At 43.3% G+C, this 18,354-nt stretch overlaps 1 protein-coding gene across 4 annotated transcripts in view; it reads left to right on the plus strand.

The window, feature by feature from the left end:
• Positions 1 to 18,354, plus strand: part of znf800a (zinc finger protein 800a) — a 100,758-nt gene that overhangs the window by 76,497 nt on the left and 5,907 nt on the right. For all 4 annotated transcript variants that reach the window (XM_052029962.1, XM_052029963.1, XM_052029965.1 and 1 more), the window contains one exon: positions 13,318 to 15,036. In XM_052029962.1, coding sequence (XP_051885922.1) covers positions 13,318 to 15,036 — 1,719 coding nt within the window. The remainder of the gene's footprint in view (positions 1 to 13,317; positions 15,037 to 18,354) is intronic.

Raw genomic sequence — 18,354 nt, forward strand, 5'->3', positions numbered from 1 at the left:
GATGTTGGACAAGCACCGGGTTAAGTCCACAGGTCTTCCTGAAGATAATTCTTTAAATTGTCTACATCCGCCTGAGAATCTGAGCCTTGATTCAGCATCAGGGCGATGCTTCTGTCTGGTCTGATTCCGGGGCTCCACAAGGTCCAATTGCTTAATTGTTCATTGCTAATTAGTCAAGAGAAAGGGTTTACATTTGTGTGATCCAGTTGGGTGATTTAAAACTTGTGTTGCACGGTATATGGCTTACATCAGTGGCTCCGAGTTCCTGTGTACTACACCAAGAACGCGGGAGACATGAAGGTCCACGGCAGAGTAGGACAGTGAGCAAGGCGGTGAAGAAGGAGCAATAGAGATGAGGTGTTAAAGAACGGGAGATGGTAAGGTCAACAAGCCCTTAAATGAGCACAGAAGAGACTTGTAGCGGAGAAAAAAAGCAAGCAATAAGAGCAACAAAGCTTCCAAGAGGTTTGTGTAAAAATTCTGCCTGGTTGTAATACATGCTTTATTTGTAAAGGCAAAGCTGCAGAACAAAAAGAAATCCATTCAGTGGCATAACATCAATGAACCTTCCAGTTTTAACGAATTCACAGGCCAACAGGGCAAAGAAAATAAAAGTATAGCTCTTACCCAACTGTCCCCTGCCCTGTGTGATGTCTTCCACAAGGTGCAGAGAGAATCAGGAGCCATCCCAGAGGTAAGCTGTGAAGTTAATTCTTTAATTTCCAAAACATCTTGCCCTGTAACCAATGGAGATTTTGTGAAGGGCTGCCAGTTAGTAGCATGTGAGGAGTTGCGTCTAACTAAGGTTCTAAAACATCAGGTGGAATTGGAATTTACATTTTACAGTTATTCTTGGGAATTTACATTTTATGCCAGCTGGATAATGTGGTGAAAAGGTTTTATGTATCCTTCCTTGGCAGCAGATGAGGCTCAGATGGTGGCACTTTTGTGTAGTACAATGAATCAGTTTGATGTTAGGGAAGACTTTTAGGACAGCCATCTTTTCATGGGTGAAAAACTTGCTCATCACTCTGTGGGATAAAACTAAGTCTTTGGGTTTGGAGTGGGAAAAAACTGCTGGGCATTTTGACAGTGTGCCATCAATAACAGATGAGGACAGTACATCTCAAGCAGTATCTGGATAATTGAGGGGAGCAGCTTGTCCAGAATCACACCAGTGACATCTGGATGGCAAAAATACTGATTTTTGTACATGTGATGAATGCTGTGTCTGTGGCCAACTTTGAAATCTTAACCATGTACTTGGTGTCATTTTCTTTGAAACTGACAGTGATGTAATTTATCAGACAGAAGTGAAGTGGCTTATCAGGGCTGAAGTCTTGAAAAGGTTTGCACTCCTGCTGCAGGAAATCAAAGCTTTCCTGGGGGTGGAGAAGAAACTTTGGCCCACCTGAAGAACGTTACTGGCTTTGTGGCCTTGGCTTTCCCTTCTGACAGTTGCATTGATCTGAATGTTCAGCTGCAGGCAAGCGAGCAGCTTGTGTCTGACCACAAAGGCCAATGCAGATCTTCTTTAGGCTAACTGAAATTATTGCAAGACACAGTGGCAGCAAGTTAATGGCTACATTCCCTATATGTCAGCAAGTGTGTCCTGGGCTCTGGTATGAAATGGTGGGGAATCCACACTATTCACTTGTGCAGCAATTCTCAGACATTAACAGACGCAGATAAACTGATGTTGTTCATTGAGCCCATTTCAGCCAATCCCAAAAGAAGTGGAGCAAAAAACAATCTGCTGGAAGAACTCAGCGGGTCGAGTAGCATCTGTGGGACAAAAGGAGTCATAGAGCACTACAGCACAGAAACGGGTTCTTCGGCTCATCTAGTCCATGCCGACCTGATCTAGTCCCATCTACCTGCACCCGGACCATAGTCCTCCAAACCCCTCCCATCCGTGCACCTATCCAACTTCTCAAGTGTTACAATTGAACCCCGCGTCCACCACTTCCGCTGGCAGCTCGTTCCACACCCGCACCACCCTCTGAGTGAAGAAGTTTCCCCTCAGATTCCCTTTAAATATTTCACCTTTCACCCTAAACTTACGACCTCTAGTTCTAGTCTCACTCAATGTTAGGGGAAAAAGCCTGCATTTACTTACCCTATCTATACCTCTCATAATTTTGTCTACTTCTATAACATCTCCCCTCATTCTCCTGTGCTCCAGGGAATAAAGACCTATTCAACCTTTTCCTATAACTCGGGTCCTCAAGGCCCAGCAACATCCTTGTAAATTTTCTCTGCACTCTTTCAGGCTTATTGATATCTTTCCTGTAGGTAGGTGACCAGAACTGCACACAGTACTCTAAACTCGGCCTCACCAACGTCCTATACAACTTCAACATAACATCCCAGCTCCTGTATTCAGTGCCCTAATTTATGAAGGCCAAAGTGTCAAAAGCCCTCTTTATGACCCTATCTACATGTGACGCTACTTTCAAGGAACTATGAATCTGTATTCCCAGGTCCCTTTGTTGTACCGCACACCTCAGAGCCTTACCATTCACTGTGTAAGTCTTACCCTGGTTTGTCCTCCCAAAGTGCAACACCTCACATTTGTCTGCATTAAATTCCATCTGCCATTTTTCAGCCTATTTTCCTAGCTGGTCAAGATCACTTTGCAAGCTTTGATAGCCTTCCTCACTATCCACTACACCCCCAATCTTGGTGTCATCTGCAAATTTGCTGATCCAGTTTACCACATTGTCATCTAAATTATTAATATAGATGATAAACAACAACGGACCCAACACCAATCCCTGCACACACCACTGGTCACAGGCCTCCAGTCAGAGAGACAACCATCTGCTACCGTCTCTGGCTTCTCCTGCTAAGCCAATGTTGAATCCAATTGACTACTTCATCCTGAATACCAAGCGACCTAACCTTCTGGACCAGCCTCCCATCTGGGACTTTGTCAAAGGCTAGCAAGGCCATGTAGACAATGTCCACCACCCTCCCTGATCAACCTTCCTTGTAACCTCCTCGAAAAGCTCTATAAGATTGGTTAGACATGACCTACCACACACAAAGCCATGTTGACTATCCCAAATCAGGCCCTGTCTATCCAAATACATATATCCTGTCCCTTAGAATACCTTCCAATCACTTACCCATGACTGACATCAGGTTCACTGGCCTATAGTTTCCAGGCTTATTCTTAGAACCTTCCTTGAACAACAGAACAACATTAACTATCCTTCAGTCCTTCGGCACCTCACCTGTGGCTAAGGACGTTTTAAATTTCTCTGCCAGAGCCCCCTCAATTTCTGCACTAGCCTACCACAAGGTCCAAGGGGACACCTTGTCAGGCCTTGGGGATTCATCCACCTTCACTCACCTCAAGATAGCCAGCACCTCCTCTTCCATAATGCAGATACAGTCCATAACCTCACTACTCTTCTGCCTCAGTTCTATAATCTTTGTGTCTGTCTCCAGAGTAAATACAGATGCAAAAAATTCATTTAAAATCTCCCCCATCTCTTTCGGCTCCATGCATAGATGACCATGCTGATCTTCAAGAGGACCAATTTTGTCCCTTGCTACACTTTTGCTCTTAATATAGCAAAAGAAATCCTTGGGATTCTCTTTCATCTTGTTGACGTTTTGGGTCAAAAACCTGCATCAGGACTGAGAGTGGAGAGGCGAGATGGCCAGTATGAAGAGGAGAAGGGGAGTGGCGAGAAAGGAGTCCGAGGTGATTGGTGGACTGAAGAGGGGTGTAACATGACAGACAGGTAGTGCCAGGTAGGGGAGGGAAGCGGATGTGGAGTTGGGAGACAGTGGCAGGCGAATGACAGATGGAGGCAGACAGAGAGAAGAAAAAGGGAGAAGAAGAAGTAGAATTGTGTATACAACTTGAACCTATTGTCCTGCAGGGCTCTGTCTTGCTTCACAGCAAAGGAACTACACTGGAGTTGTCTTGATTCAGAAAAGTATCTAAAGCTTATGGTATGGGGTCATTAAGTTTACTTGCCTTGTTGGCAGTGGATTCATCTGCAAGAATTATTTTTCTTCACTGAATCTCAGTAAATCAAAACAATGCCGCTGGGTCACAGGTAATCTTCAAGCAGTAGTGCACCTGGCAAATTCAAAAATAAAGACTGACATTCCCAAAATGTTCTCTCAGGTACAAGGCAACACAGCATATTAATCCTGAGAAGGCATCCAATGGTAAATTGCATTGTTTTAATGATGAAGCTACTTCATAAAGCAGGTAATATTTTAAATTCTAAATCACTGAAGAGGTGCTGGTTGGATCAAAACTTCTATGTTATTAAGGCTGATAAGTAATAATTAAAAGCAAATTATGTTGCCAAATGTATAGGCATAGTTCCCTGAGTTTCAAATAAGGAGGCTATTAGATATTTGTTGTTTGATAGTATTCAGAAATTAGACATGTCTTCAAATATATGATTACAAATACCAGTTTCTGGTTTATGTATGGTTAATGTAAACTATTTTAGTTAAGTGGCTGCTAAAGATGTTTTGAGTTGTCAATCTGGCACCACACCCCCCTCCACCAAAAGTAAAATAAATTTGTTACCCACAAGTTTAACATTCCATTAGAAAGAAGACACCTTCAATAGTGCAGCACTGATATGCATTTGCACTGGAGTGTCAGCCCAGATTCTGTGCTGTAATAAAGCAGAAAACATTAGAAATACTCAACAGGTGAGGCAGCATATGCAGAGAGAGAAACTGAGTTAACATTTCAGATCGATGGAAAGTCATTAACTCTGTCTCTCTACAAATGCTGCCTGAACTGCTGAGTATCTCCAGGATTTTCTGTTGTTATTCCAGATTTTCAGTATCTGTAGTTTTTTTTGTTACTTTTTAGTTTGGTACTTGGTTTTCTGGAACCTGAAACCACAACATTGAGTGCAACATGAAAGTCCTACCAAATGACCTGTGACTGAGCCTTGTCTCAGAGATGCAAAAGAAAACTTTGCTCTTCTCTGATAGTAGTCATCAACTTGGAGGTTGAGAGCAATGTGACTTTCACTGTCATTTCTTCATTGATTTGCACTGCTGATGAAGGTGCACTTCACTTATAATCCATTGCTTGCTGAGGTCCAGATAAGTGACAGGCTGGCATTTCTGATACACACGGGTGGTAGTAACTTCGTCCGCTCTTACTGCCCTACATTTATCACACGGATGTCATCTGCAGTTGCAAAAGCGGTGTTGCCTCTTCCAAAGGATCTCCTGTTGATGCACGTGATGTGACACTAATGTTACATTAATTACAGAAAGCCTCTTAAGACAATGTGCATGCTTTGCACTGAAACTCTGCTAGATGTCATCAGTGCATTAATCCCAGCTTTAAATGCTAAATCCTTGAGCACACTGTAGGAATGAAGTATGTTTTAGGCTCAGAAATCTACTTGGAGCTTAATAGTGGTCAAAGTAGGTTGGGTGGAGAGGAGTTTTGGAAATTAGATTTCCTCCACCTTTGTGCAGAAGATAACCGTGAGATATCATTCATGAAGAATGATATCTCACAGTTTGATAGTGATTGTGAGGTGAGAGTGGATGAGATCCATGGAGATGATGATATACATGAATGATATATGTGGATATAATGAGATCCATTATTGTGGAGCAAGGGAAGGAGTGTCATGGGGTTTGGATTCACCTGGGTGAAGGTCAGTCAAGCCTGGGGCTTTCATTGTGTGATTGTAAGGTTGTTGAGCTTGGAGGAAATAGTCATGCTCTTGTGGAGTGAAGGCAGTTACGCCATGGATCCTCACCACCTGCTATTTGCCTGGTTTTCTGGGGTCTGGTAATCCCAACCCTCAGGTTAATAAAAAAAAATAAAAATCCTGTTGAAATATACCACCCCTTCTCCAAAAATACCCTCCAGAACTGGCACAGATGAGTTGAGAATTTAACACTTATATTGTTCTACTCACCTTCGAGGGAATTGAAACTCCTGTGAATTTAGCACTTAGTTTCGGTTGTCCGAGTACGTGGAGAGGAATTATCAAGATTTTTTTCCCTCAAATTCTGTTTTTCCTTTCTCCCTTTCTGATTGTCTGTGTAAGAAGACTTAGTGGCAGTGGGGGACCAGAGAATGGGATTGAGTCATGCACTTCAAGTCTCCTGAGCATGGGGCAGTGGTTTCCTTACGCCAACTTTGGACATGTAGATGAGGGAACTTCTGTGACCAATAAGACAAAGGAGACTTGATGTTGACTCTTTGAAATGACACTTCACTAAAATGTACTCGTTGCAATATTTATAGGACCGTTGGCCTAATTTGTATTCAGTGCTTAACACCTAGCCTCAAAATTTCTTCACAATTATAATCACTTGGTGGATCTCATGCAAGAAAAATTGCTCCTCTGGGCTTGTTGGAAATTAGTTAAACACTATGAGGAGGTTTTGAATTATATGTGCATTTATACAGTGCATCCAAAGGAAATCCCTTCCCCTTCATTTTGCTTGTAAGGAGAGTGAATGTTCAGAGCTTGTCTTTTACACTTTAAGAATTTTAATTCAAAACTGCATGGTAAGAGGGATTATTTGTTCAGTTGGTAATACTCAAACTGAGGAGCAGCAAAAGAGTGTGGAAAAATAAACAGCAATAATAAAAGGAAAAACTTCAAGAAAAATCCTTCCCGACCTCTAATTGAAACCTCCATCCCCCATAACATTCCTCTGGATTTGACTGCAAGCTCTAGTCTTTGCAGTACTGAGGGATTGTTGCACTGTTGGGAAGTGTTCTCTTTCAGATGATACATTTACTTAAGATCTTAACTTTTGTTTGACTTTTCGTGGCATTATTGAGATAAATGCAGGGAATTCTCTTATATTCTGGCTAAGAACCCTTCTTCAACTGATTCGTTGCATTTCACTTCTGAGTCCTGCTGTTTTCACATAAATTTTCACATTGCCATACAATAATAAATGAGGACCTGTTATCTCAAAAATAATTCGCTGGTTGTGGCACACTTTAGACCACTGTGTAACTGATGAGGCACTAAAAAAAATTTGGGTACCTGTTCTTCCTTCGCTGTTTCCTCCAAGTAATTGGAATTTTTACTGAATATGTGAATTATTGAATGCCTGGAGAATTAAAAAGCACTTGCTCTGGTATTGAAATGTTATTAGATGGGCCCTATTAATTGCTTGAGGGATGGTCCGTTGGGGTTAAATTGGAGGATCCTCATTCTAGGATTTGTCTGTCATGTTGCCTGATGGTTTCACTCCAGTAGATCACTGAAGGATGGTTGTTGCTGTGTGGATGGTATTTGTTGCAAATTTGCACTTAGGATCAGCTGTGAGAAGCCTGCCGTCTTCCATGAAAGTAGTGACTCAGAATTATAGTTGTTGCTTTTTAGCTACATCAGTCTTAAAACAAAGAATGATTATTGCTTGAGGGGCTTGAATGTGCACAAGCCTTGGTGAATACCTCACACCTCATTTCCATGTTGCATTGATTACCATCATAAAGATAGATGAAGACTCCATTTACCTCATCCAGCTCATCACTGATAGAAATATACATTTTCCCTCTCCACTTTTCAGCATGAAATCTCATCTTTAATGTTTTATTTTTTTTCCATTTTGCACCTGGCCAAAAAGGCTTCATTAATCATCTCACTCTTTGTGTGAAGAAGTGATGCCCAACTGCCAGTCTTGAACTTTCCTTTTAACAGTGTGGCTTGTGTCTGTGCGGAAGGTGGTAAAGTGTGTGGGATGGTTGATGTGAAACAAGAAAAACAATTGGATATCTAAGGTGAGTTAAAAGTATTTTACAGGAACCTAGAGATATCCAAATGAAGTGAGGCATAGTAAATGTATAATCTGTTTATACTCAGCAGGAAAATGCTTGGACTTGAAATTTCTTCACTGTGTCTGCCATTGTGTATGTAGAGGTTTACTTAATAACCATGGTTATTGTTTTCTTTTGTTGATAATTGTCACTGTCCACACCATTTATCAGTTGCACATTTGTTGTAATGTTCACCCAAGGATTCACTGCTGCAAGCTACTAACCTCTGTCCAATAGAAAAAATTGTGGTTAATTACTTACCATAGAACCATAGAAGAATACAGCACAATACAGGCCCTTCGGCCCACCATGTTGTGCCGACCTTTAAACCACGCCTAAGACTATCTAACCCCTTCCTCCCACATATCCCCCTATTTTAAATTCTTCCATATGCTTATCTAACAATCTCTTGAACTTGACCAACGAATCTGCCTCCACCACCACCCCAGGCAGCGCATTCCATGCACCAACCACTCTCTGGGTGAAAAAACTCCCTCTGATATCTCCCTTGAACTTCCCACCCATTACCTTAAAGCCATGCCCTCTTGTATTGAACATTGGTGCCCTGGGAAAGAGGTGCTGGCTGTCTACTCTATCTATTCCTCTTAATATTTTGTACACCTCTATCATGTCTCCCCTCATCCTCCTCTCCAATGAGTAAAGCCTTTGCTCTCTTAGTCTCTCCTCATAATCCATACTCTCCAATCCAGGCAGCATCCTGGTAAATCTGCTCTGCACCCTTTCCAACGCTTCCACATCCTTCCTATAATAAGGTGACCAGAACTGGACACAGTACTCCAAGTGTGGTCTGACCAGAGTTTTGTAGAGCTGCATCATTACCTCGCGGCTCTTAAACTCGATCCCACGACTTATGAAAGCTAACATCCCATAAGCTTTCTTAACTACCCTATCCACCTGTGAGGCAACTTTCGGTGATCTGTGGATGTGAACCCCCAGATCCCTCTGCTCCTCCACACTACCCAGAATCCTGCCATTAACCTTGTGCTCCACCTTGGAGTTTGTTCTTCCAAAGTGTACCACCTCACACTTCTCCGGATTGAACTCCATCTGCCACTTCTCAGCCCAGCTCTGCATCCTATCAATATCCCTCTGCAAGCTTCGACAGCCCTCCACACTATCCACAACGCCACCGACCTTTGTGTTGTCTGCAAACTTGCTAACCCACCCTTCTACCCCCTCATCCAAGTCATTAATAAATATCACGAAAAGTAGAGGTCCCAGAACCGATCCTTGTGGGACACCACGAGTCACAGCCCTCCAATCTGAATGCACTCCCTCCACCACAACACTCTGCTTTCTACAAGCAAGCCAATTCTGAATCCACATGGCCAAGCCTCCCTGGATCCCATGCCCTATGACCTTCTGAAGAAGCCTACCATGTGGAACCTTGTCAAACACCTTACTAAAATCCATGTAGACCACATCTACTACACTACCCTCATCAACCATCCTGGTCACCTCCTCAAAGAACCCTATCAGGCTTGTGTGACATGATCTTCCCTTCATAAATCCATGCTGGCTGTCTCTAATCACTCCATGATTCTCTAAATGCTCATAGATCCTATCTCTTAGAATCCTTTCCAACAGCTTGCCCACCACAGACGCAAGGCTCACTGGTTTGTAATTCCCTGAACTATCCCTGCTACCTTTTTTGAATAAGGGGACAACACTTGCCACCCTCCAATCCTCTGGTACCATTCCCGCGGACAACGAGGACTCAAAGATCCTAGCCAACGGTTCAGTAATCTCCTCCCTCGCCTCGTGAAGCAGCCTGGGGAAAATTCCATCAGGCCCCAAGGACTTATCTGTCCTAATATTTCCTAACAGCTCCAACACATCCTCTCTCTTGATATCTACATGCTCTAGAACATTAACCTTACCAACACTGTCGTCACTGTCATCAAGGCCCCTCTCCTTGGTGAATATTGAAGAGAAGTATTCATTGAGAACCTCACCCATTTCCACAGCTTCCAGGCACATCTTCCCACCTTTGTCTCTGATCAGTCCTACCTTTACTCTCATCATCCTTCTGCTCTTCACGTACGAGAAAAAAGCCTTGGGATTCTCCCTAATCCTACTCGCCAAAGCCTTTTCATGTCCCCTTCTTGCTCTCCTCAGCCCCTTCTTAAGTTCCTTTCTTGCTACTCTATATTCCTCACGAGCCCTATCTGATCGTTGCTGCTTACACCTTATGTATGCTGCCTTCTTCTTCCTAACTAGTTGTTCCACCTCTCTTGTCACTCATGGTTCCTTCACCTGCCATTTTTTCTTTGCCTCACTGGGACAAATTTATCCCTAACATCCTGCAAGAGATCCCTGAACATCGACCACATCTCCATAGTACATTTCCCTTCAAAAATGTCATCCCAATTTACACCCTCAAGTTCTAGCCTTATAGCTTCATAATTTTCCCTTCCCCAATTAAATATCTTCCTGTCCTCTTTGCTCCTATCCCTGTCCATGACAATTCTAAAGGTTATGGAGCGGTAGTCACTGTCCCCCAAATGCTCAACCACCTAAATACTAGATCTAATATGGCATTCCCTCTAGTCAGCCTGTCAACATACTGTGACAGGAATCCGTCCTGGACACACTTAATAAACTCTGCCCCATCTAAAAAGTTCTTTTGAAAGTTCTTGTCCAATACAAATCATGCATAGTATGAGTCATCTTCAACTAAAGTAGCAAGAAACTTTACCGAAGTAAGCTACAGAAGTATTCATAAGGCTTTTATGAATTTGCTCTTGTGACTAAATTATGAGTCTAGGGTTGAATGTAATGTAGCAGTCTGTGGAAATGGTCATTGTAAATCAAAGCAGTTCAAGTATTGTCTCCAGAATGTTGCCACTACTTCAGACATAAATAAGTGTGGTTCAAAAAACTCTTCTGCCAGTACTTTTTTTCTTTTTGGATAATTGCCAAGAAATGCCCTGTGAAATGGCGTATCTCAGAATTGGACTGCCAGCTGTTTGAGGAAGAGGCCTTGAACCACATCTACTAATGTTTGGTAACTATTATGGAATAATAGTTAGTGTGGCTGCACTTCCTTCCAATAGTACACCAGGTGAGCAGTGAATTCATCCATCAACATCAGTAATTTTGTTTGTCTTTTGCCATCATGTCTTCCTTTTTTATAATAATTAAAATACTTGAAAACAATAACTGAAAATATTGGTGAGAGCATTGCTAATCTTGTGCTTTGGCTTGACTATAATGAAAGCAATTGATAATTTTTATCAAGTTTGCAACAGTTGTCATGGTGTGTCTGAGAAATTTTGGTCAGATGTCCACTGGAATATGAAAGATAGATTTACAATTATAGATTTTACCCCTTGCAATCCTGGGTTGTGTCTTTGGCGTTCACTTTGAATTTGCCACTGCAGATGGCCAGGGTGAGGGTGACAAGGGGAGAGGTTTGGGTGATGTATTAAGAATGTCACACAATAAGCATATTAGCCAAAGTGGGAATTTTGGTATTGATATTGGCAGAAATGCCCTAGATCAACCAAGACAAATTTTATTCCTCCTGTCTATAAGGGTAAGCATCCATACAATAGTGGGGATTGGGGAAGACTGTTCTTTCCTGTTGATCTATAATTTGACCCTACAACATGTGAGACGGTGACAGATGCAGTAACTTCACAAATGTTATTCCATGGTTATATTTTAATCCCATTCCTGGGATCTAAGCATATTATCCAGGCTGACAGTTCGATACAATATGAAGGGAGTGTTGTACTTGCAGAGGAGCAGGTTGTTGTATGAGATTTAAACTGGGCCTGACTAACCCCCTCAGGTGGGTATGAGATTCAGCAACATTAATCAAGAACAGCGGAGAATTCTCCTGGGTCTTAGCCAGGATTTATCCAACAAATATTATTTCATTACTGTCCACAGCTTTATTTTCATTTCAGCTTCTGCAGCCACATTGGAGAGTCAGAACAAATGAAGATCTTTTCTAGATTATAAACAAAATCTCCTTTTGACTTTGTTAACAAGATCTCCTTTTTGATCTGGTTGTCACTAGCAAAGCCAACATTTATTGCCCATCCCTATTTCCCCTTGAGGAGGTGTTGGCGAGCTGCCGCCTTGAACTGCTGGCTGGCCAACTCAGAAAATAGAGGTAAAAGGCCATTTCACAGGGCATTTAAGCCACATGGGGTGGGTCTGGTGTCACATAAGCCAGACTGGCTGAAGATGGCAGATTTCCTCCCTGAAGGACATTAATGAACTAGAAGGATTTTTACGACACTCTGGTAGTTTCTGTGATCATTGTCACTAAGGCAAGTTGTTTGTACAAATTCCAGATTATTAACTAAATGTAAGTTCCACAGTTACCATGGTGGAATTTGAATTGGGTCTCTTGATTGTTAGAGCAGGCCTCTGTATTATTAGTCTGGTAATTACCCGCTGTGTTATAACACAGTCCATGCCAAAAAGTACTTTATTGCCTGTGGAGCACTTTGGGACATCCTGAGGTCAAGAAAGGCACGCTATGAATTCAAATTTGTTCATTTATTCTTGTCCCCACTACACAACAAAATTGACTGCATGTTGGTTTGGTAACCTCTTTGATGAGCCATCTTGTACAAAAATGGGTAAATGATTTTAAAGAGGGATAATAAGCCTGAATATCGTTTAGCTTATTTGCGCTTTCAAAGAGATCAGTATTTAGAGAACGTTGAGTACTTGAATGGGAACCAATTATGCTCCTTGCCACATTCAGTTTAAAGGCTAAAAGCACTTAGTCTCAACAGTGTACAGCTGGTAAGTGCTGCAGGGCAATAAAATTCCTCACTCCAAGAGAACAAGTTAAATCTATTTACTGATAAGATTGGTTCTGTAGAATGTTCATTCTGTGTACCTTCTTCAATTAACCCTGTTTGATCTTGATCCCAAAGGTACATCCACTGAAATTAATCTAGTTCATGATATTGATCATCCTGGATTTCTAAATGGCAGGGTACATCTGTCCAGTGCCCTGTCCTTTCTTAATGTGAAGCAGTATCTGGTCACTGTAGATGCTTGACATGTACAAGATGACTCCATATTTCCCATATTACAACAGTGACTGCACTTGACGAGTACTTAATTTGCTGTACTTGGGGATATGAAAGACGATACAAATCCAAGTGCTGTAATATTTTGTCACGAGAGAAAGTGCTGTTAGTCAGAGCCTTACAAATACTTAAGGTTTAGATTTCATGGTTGTCTTTTGTCTAGGAAATGAAAATTCAATGAATCCAAAGTTACCCAGTTTAAAGGAAAATGGAAATGATGCAACTGCCCACATGCCGGGCAACAGAAAGAATGGCTTATTAATTGATTTGCACTTGGTGTTGAAACAAACACTCAATATTTTGAATCATTTGCACTGTTGCAATAAAACAATTACTCTAGGATAACTTTAACTTGTATTGATTGAATATATCAATTCAGCTTTTGAATGAATGATAATATTAGACTACTGCATCTAAGTAATTGCTTTCCTGTTTCAGATTTTCCAGATTCAAGTAATAAGCAGAACCAAACTATACGGGAGCTCTTGGAAGCAATCTATCCTCGGGCAGATAACCAAGAATTCATCATTAAACTGGAACCCATAGAAACGAATAAGAATGCAGTGTACCAGCATGTAACCAGAGTCGATGATCCAACCTTCAGCATTGAGACCTACAGTACGCAAAGCCCAAGCCCCGTGCTGGTGCAGGAGCCAGAAGTGGAGCAGGTGGTGCCAGTGGAGGAGTTGGGCCTTGTCACTTCAGTTCCTGCGGAGGCTGTCAAGAAAAAAGGAGCAGCCCAACAACTGGAAGAAAGTCCCGGGTCCCTCGACGTCAAGACAGAGGTCTCCGACACGTCCAGTCTCCCGCCCCACTTGATCTGCTGCCTTTGCGGGAAGACGTTCAACTCCCGGCGCAGTGTACGGCGGCACATCAGGAAGGTGCACAAGAAGAAGATGGAAGAGCTGAAGAAGTACATTGGAACGAAGAACAGCTGGGGCTGCCAGTCCCTGCCCACCACCAGGGGTTGGTCAAGGACCATTGGGATGGTTACAGCCAACACCAAGTGCCCAGTTTGCAACAAGTTCTTTGCTTCGAAGGCCAACGTGCGCAGGCACTTTGACGAGGTGCACAGAGGCCTGCGGAGGGACTGCATTACCCCTGACGTAGCCACCAAACCGGGGCAGCCGCTGAGCCTGGAAGAGTCGCCCTCCGAGCAACTGGCGGCTCCTGCGGCCCGCAAGCGCAAGTCTTCCTCCAGAGCCGAGTACAACCTGACGGCGTGCAAGTGCCTTCTGTGCAAGAGGAAGTACAGCTCGCAGGTCATGCTGAAGCGCCACATGCTGACGGTGCACAAGATCAACCTGGGTGAGAGCCCGTCCAAGGCGGCAGAGCAGCCCGCCGCAGCGGCGCGTGTTGTGGAGGCGGTTGCAGTCAGCACGGAATATGCGGGCAGTGCAGAGGCCTCGCCTCCCGCCGTCAGGCCTTGGCCTCAAGGCGAGCCCAAGAACACGGGCCAAGCGGCCGAGAAGAATTGCACCCCGGTTGTGAAGCACAAAGTGAAGCAGGAGAACGACAGCCCGAGGGCTTCGAGTCCGGGCGTTGCAAGTGCCCAGGCCAAGCCCAAGAAGCCCAAGCTTTCAATGGGCTTCGACTTCAAGCAGCTTTACTGCAAGCTCTGCAAGCGCCAGTTCACCTCCAAGCAGAACCTGACGAAGCACATCAAGATGCACACCGACGGCAATAACATCTACGTCAAGTTCTACAAGTGCCCCCTGTGTGTCTACGAGACCCGTCGCAAGAGGGATGTGGTCAGGCACGTCACGGTGGTGCACAAGAAGTCAACCCGTTACCTGGGCAAGATCATCGCCAATCTGGAGAGCCGGGCGGTGAAGAAGCCGATTGAGTTTGTCCTGAACAGAGTGCCAAAGAGAGGTCCCCAGAGGGACGAAGCTCGGCTCGCCATCAAGAATGACGGCGCTTCCACCTCCCCAGTCTCGTGTGGGGCATCTGGCAGGAGAGCTGACGGAGCAGAGCCTGGCACAGAAGTAAAATTCACCAAACATTTCTCCCTTCACAAGTGCACTAACTGTGGAAAAGCGTTTGCCAAAAAGACCTACCTGGAGCATCACAAAAAGACGCACAAAACCTCTACGGTGACATCAGGAGAAAATAAAAATGTTGGCCGCAGCACTCGATCCAAGGCCCTCCTGTCCGGTAAGGGAGCTGTGGTTACCATGCATTGTGTCATTTAAGAACTAAGTCTGTTTCATGACCTTGCCTTTCACCTCCACTCTCCTGTAGTTTGTGTGCTAGCATTTAATGGCTCCCTAGTTCAGGGACAACTAGGGATGAAAATTAAATAGTAAGTGTAGGTATATCCACACCCTGTAAATTAATTAAAAGAAAATTAAAAATTTAATTTTAAACTGAAGATTAGCATTGGTAGTGAGCAGCTAATAGAGGCAACTAAACCTCATCCACTTGTGGAACCCACATAATTAAAGGGAAGGCTGTTTTTCTGTACCCAATCTAATTTTAATATTGTATGTTCCATCTGGTTCTGTGAGTTTCTCTTCTGGTCAGTCAGGTGAAGCTGTGAGGAACACTTTGGTTGAAAACTGTCCTAAGCACCAAGTGCACGAATCGGCCACCTGAGAAGGTTGCACTCAGCACTTGCCTGTACACAGACCTGGTGCAGGGCCTTGTGATTGAAGGTCATGTCTTGCGTGGGAGTGCAAGTTGAGAAGAGGTGATCTGCTGGAAGTGAGGAATTACATAAGTCATCTGGTGTGGAAGATACAATGGTGGCATCAAATTCTGGGCCCTGATTTGTTTTCTTAATTGCATAACCCCATCAGCTCCATGCTAGGTTTTTCCATGTTGTGTTGTTCCATTGGGATTACTGATTGAAGCAGCCAGTGTGGTATCAAATTCAGCTCTGTTTGTTTACCTCATGGACAACAATCTGGCAGATGAGGTACAGTCTCACAGCAGTTAAGTTACTTGAATAGGAACCAGAGTTCTGGGCCGTTGATCCTTGCCTATTCCAATCCCACTGCAGCACCTAGGGGATTTAAATTCAAGTAATAGATCTGGAATAACAACTGGTTGAGGTAACGGTAACCATAAAATTAAAAGGTTGTTGTAAAAACCTATCTGGTTCTCTTTTGTCTTTTAAGGGAGGAAATCTACCGTTGTTACGGGTCTGGCCTTTGTGGCTCTGGACCCCACCTTAACTATTAATGGTTCCTTAGTTCAGGGACAACTAGGGATGAAAATTTAGGTAGTAAATGTAGGTATATCCACACCCTGTAAATGAATTAAAAGAAAATGAAAATTTTAATTTTAAAACCGAAGGTGAGCATTGGTAGTGAGTTATGATGATCTCGATAGTATTACATGAAAAGGTAATGGAAACAGGTTCAGTAATTTCTTGCAAATGGCTTTAGATATATATGTGAAAAGAATAAAATTGCAAAATGGAAAGAGCAAGGGAGTGAAACTAATTGGAGAGCTCTACTAAAGTGCCATAATGGTCCGGATGATTTCCTTCAACGCTATGATTCGATGTGAGATGGGGGGTGGTATGGATGCAGAGAATTAATCCACACTTGGTTTTCCAGTTCTAGGGATTTGGTTTGGCTCTTGTATTTTGGCAGGTATCCATTACTGATTTTAAAAAAAGTGCCATAAAACCTATAATTCCTCTACTGATCTGAAGTTATAATGGGACTTTATCTTGCATTTCTTCCACCAATGAAAGTTCAGCTCAGTAATGTGTATGCAGGAACCTGAAACTGAAGGGATAATTTTATTCAACATAGATGACATTCTTGAATACTCAGTAGGAATGGAACCTCTGGGTTTTTTCGCCATCTTCTCCTTGATTCAGCCAAACCTGTAGATGAACTGGGAGTCATCGCGTAGTCATGGAGTCATAGATATGTACAGTAGGGAAACAGGCCATTCTGGCCACCACATCCATGTCGACCAGTGGGCACCCATCCTCACTTGGCATAAACCCTTCTATGCCTAAGCAATTCAAGTGCTCATCAAGAGAAGAGACTTCTTAAATGCTGTCAGCAACCCCGCTTCAACTACTCTCTCGGGCAGTGCATTCCAGCTACTCGCCACTCTCCGGGTGAGAAAGGTCCCCCTCATATCCCCTCTGAATATCCTTCCCCTGTATCCTAAATCCGCGTTCTCTTATTTTGTTTATCTGATAAGGGGGAAAGTTTCCTGTAGCCTACCCTATCTATACCCCTCATAATTTTACATACCTCAATCATATCCTCTCTTAACCTCCTCCGCTGCAGGGAGAACAGACATAGCTTCTCCAGTCTCTCCTTGTACCTGAAACACTCCACCCCAGGCAACATCCTGGTGAATCTCCTCTGCACCCTCTCTAACATTATCACATCCTTCCTGCAGCGTGGTGCCCAGAGCTGCATGTAATACACCAGCTGAGGCCTAACTAAAGTTTTATAAGGTTGGAGCATAATATTCCTGTTTTTGTATTCACTGCCCCAGTTAATGAAAGCCAGTATCTCATATGCCTTCCTCACACATTATCCTCTGTGCTGCCACCTTCAAGGATCTCTGGACTTGTACTCCATGTTCATCAGTGGTCCCTAAGACCTTACCGTTCATGGTATGTGTCCCAGCTTCATTAGTACTCCCAAAATGCGTCACCTCACATTCATCTAGATTGAACGCCATCTGCCATTTATCAGCCCATTTCACCAATGCATCAAGACTCTGCCAACTTGTGAACTTGCTGATCATGTCTCCTACGTTCACCTATATCACAAACCACAAGGGTCCCAGCACCGATCCCTGAGGAACACCACAAGCAGCAGGCATCCAATCACTAAAGCCACCCTCTATCATCACCCTCTGTCTCCTATTACTGAGCCAATTTTGGATTCAGTTTGCCTTGAATCCCATGGGCCCTAACCTTTTAGACCAAGGTCCCATAAGGGACCTTGTGAAAGGGTTTAATGAAGTCCATGTAAACCACATCTACTGCTCTGCCCTCATTGATACTCTTGGTTACCTCTTCAAAAAGTTCAATCAGATTGGTCAGGCAGCATCTGCTCTTGACAAAGCCTTTTTGCGTGTCTTTGAATTGACAATGTTGTTCCAAGTGATCATTAATCCTGTCCCTCAGCATTTTCTCCAATAACTGCCCTGCAATTGATGTTAGGCTCACAGGTTTATAATTACCAGGCTTTTCCTTGTTGCCCTTCTTGGAAAGGAGAACTACATTTGCTGTCCTTAAATCAACAGGAGCCTCACTTGTGGTCAGTGACGATTTAAAAATCTTAGTTAAAGCCCCAGCAATCTCTTTCCTTGCCTCCCACAACAGCCTGGAAGAGATCCTATCCAGCCCTGGAGACTTATCCACTTCTAAGCCTGCTAAGGCATGAAGTACCTCCTCTCTATTTATTGAGACTTGCACTGGATTTTCACCTTCCCCTTCACTGACTTCTCCAATGACAAAGTCAGTGAACACTGATGAGAAGTGTTCAT

Source organism: Pristis pectinata, chromosome 15 (genome assembly GCF_009764475.1).
Source record: "Pristis pectinata isolate sPriPec2 chromosome 15, sPriPec2.1.pri, whole genome shotgun sequence".
Classification (NCBI taxonomy): Eukaryota; Metazoa; Chordata; class Chondrichthyes; order Rhinopristiformes; family Pristidae; genus Pristis; species Pristis pectinata.